The sequence below is a fragment of the Garra rufa genome, chromosome 7 (genome assembly GCF_049309525.1).
Source record: "Garra rufa chromosome 7, GarRuf1.0, whole genome shotgun sequence".
Lineage (NCBI taxonomy): Eukaryota > Metazoa > Chordata > Actinopteri > Cypriniformes > Cyprinidae > Garra > Garra rufa.
This window is the reverse complement of record NC_133367.1, coordinates 27315474-27317283: the sequence shown is the minus strand read 5'-3', so window position 1 is coordinate 27317283 and position 1810 is coordinate 27315474. Positions and strand designations below refer to the sequence as shown.

The 1810-nt window shown below is 36.9% G+C and overlaps 1 protein-coding gene across 1 annotated transcript; it reads right to left on the bottom strand.

Annotated features, from left to right (window-relative positions):
- Window positions 1-460: 460 nt before the first annotated feature.
- Window positions 461-1171, bottom strand: LOC141338080 (uncharacterized). The gene has a single exon (XM_073843644.1). The coding sequence runs from the start codon at window positions 1169-1171 to the stop codon at window positions 461-463; it is 711 nt and encodes a 236-aa protein (XP_073699745.1).
- Between the last annotated feature and the right edge of the window lie 639 nt (window positions 1172-1810).

The following is a 1810-nucleotide window of genomic DNA, read 5'->3' as shown; positions in this document are numbered from 1 at the left end:
GAGGTATTTTCATTTTTATTGTAAAGGATACATTCTCTTATCTAGACAGACATTTGTATTCATTTATTTATCTGGAGGTATGCAATGATAAAACTCCAGTACAATCCAGCTTATTTTTCTGGTTTGTAGTGCAAACAGTTTATTATTTACTGCACTTTGTTGATCTTGTTATACAGCAGCTAATGGACCGGAAGTCTCGCACATTCACAGAAAAAGTTGGAATCATCTATATTGTATGCATTAATTCCCATATTTGTTTATACAGCAAGCATTATAAAATATTGTATATTTTTAATCAATGCTGGTTGGAAACTTCACCCTGATTTTCAGTTCCTGATACAAACAAGCAAAAATCAAACAAGAAAAACTAATAACCAGAAATAATTACATTTTTTATAATCCCGATCCCAAAAGCAATAAATGTTCCCGTTAAGGTTGATAGGATGTCAGAATTCCTCCCTTACACTTCTCTTAGCAGAATTCCATAAGGCCGAATCGAGTTCTCCACAATTGCTTTTTCTTCTTCACGAGAAGTGCCTTCAGGAACCTCGATCAGCCAGTAGTCATGCCTCTTGCACACTGTCCTCATTTTTGGATTGATTCTGTTCTGCAGCAGAACTTGGTATCTCTTTCCAGTTTTCTTACATGTAAATATCTTGCTGTATCTTTCAGCAGCCTCGTTGATATTCCAGGTGGAATAAATCCCTCTTCCGTACCGCTTTCTATGGCCCGCTTCGTAATTGGATTTAATGATGGATTTAGCACTAAGCAAGCTGGTTCCATGATAGGACACCGGCCACTCACCAGCCACAGAGTGACTCCTCCATCCATTCGTTCCCAACCAGGCATTTCCATCAGGATACTTATCTAGGACTTTCAAAGCAATGCGCTTCCACCCAGAAGGACGGATGTATACCTCGTTCCCACGCATGAAAGTGGTGTCATCTTCTACATTTGTGCAATCGTAGTCGAATTTTGGGTCAAAGAAATTCTCCATATTCACAAATAGCTCCTTGCATGAACTTGTGTTGAGACTGTCCAGTGTTGAGGCTTGGAGTAGGAACCCTGTGAGTTCTTGGTTTGGCTTTTCCAAGTCATTGTAAGCCTTCACAGCAACACCTGTGAAGCTAGACAACGCCTGCAGAAGAACGTTGGTGTGCACTAGAGCCATACTCAATGATCAGGAAAGACAAAAAAGATGTGAGTGAACAAACTATATTTATATGCAGACTCAAACAGTGGAATGGGAAAGTGGATATTTGGAATTCCAGTTTTGCTCATCTTGAAAAAACCCCTAAGAGGAACTGAAATTTCATTGCGCATACCAAAAATTTTCTTTCAGAGCTTTTTAGGTTTGGCACATCCTTGAAGCTTTATTAAAACATTTTTCTTTTAGCTTCCTTCTAAGTGATGAACGTTCATGAACGATTTGTGCGTTTGTTATGACAAAAGTATGAAAGACTGTTTCCTCCATGGAATGAAAAAATTAAAAGCTATATCACAGTTCTGATGTTTTTTTTGTTTTTTGTTTTTAACAATTTACACTTTTGTAAAGAGAAAAAGTATAGCGAGATATAAACTGAGAATTCTGAAATAGACATTTTTGTGAAGAACTCACAACCTTTTGTGAGAAGATTGAATTTTTATAGTTGAATTTATAAAAATGACCCTGTTCAAAAGTTTACATTTGTTTTGTTTTGTCCTGAAGGGTGAAACTGTCTGCTGTTCTTCAGAAAAATCCTTTAGGTCCCACAAATTCCAAATTCAAATAATGAATTCTTTGTTTTTCCAGCATTTCTGTGTATTTGAA

Bases quoted from the DNA above. Each gene is read 5' to 3' on its own strand.
- LOC141338080 (XM_073843644.1), bottom strand. From the start codon at position 1,171: ATGGCTCTAGTGCACACCAACGTTCTTCTGCAGGCGTTGTCTAGCTTC.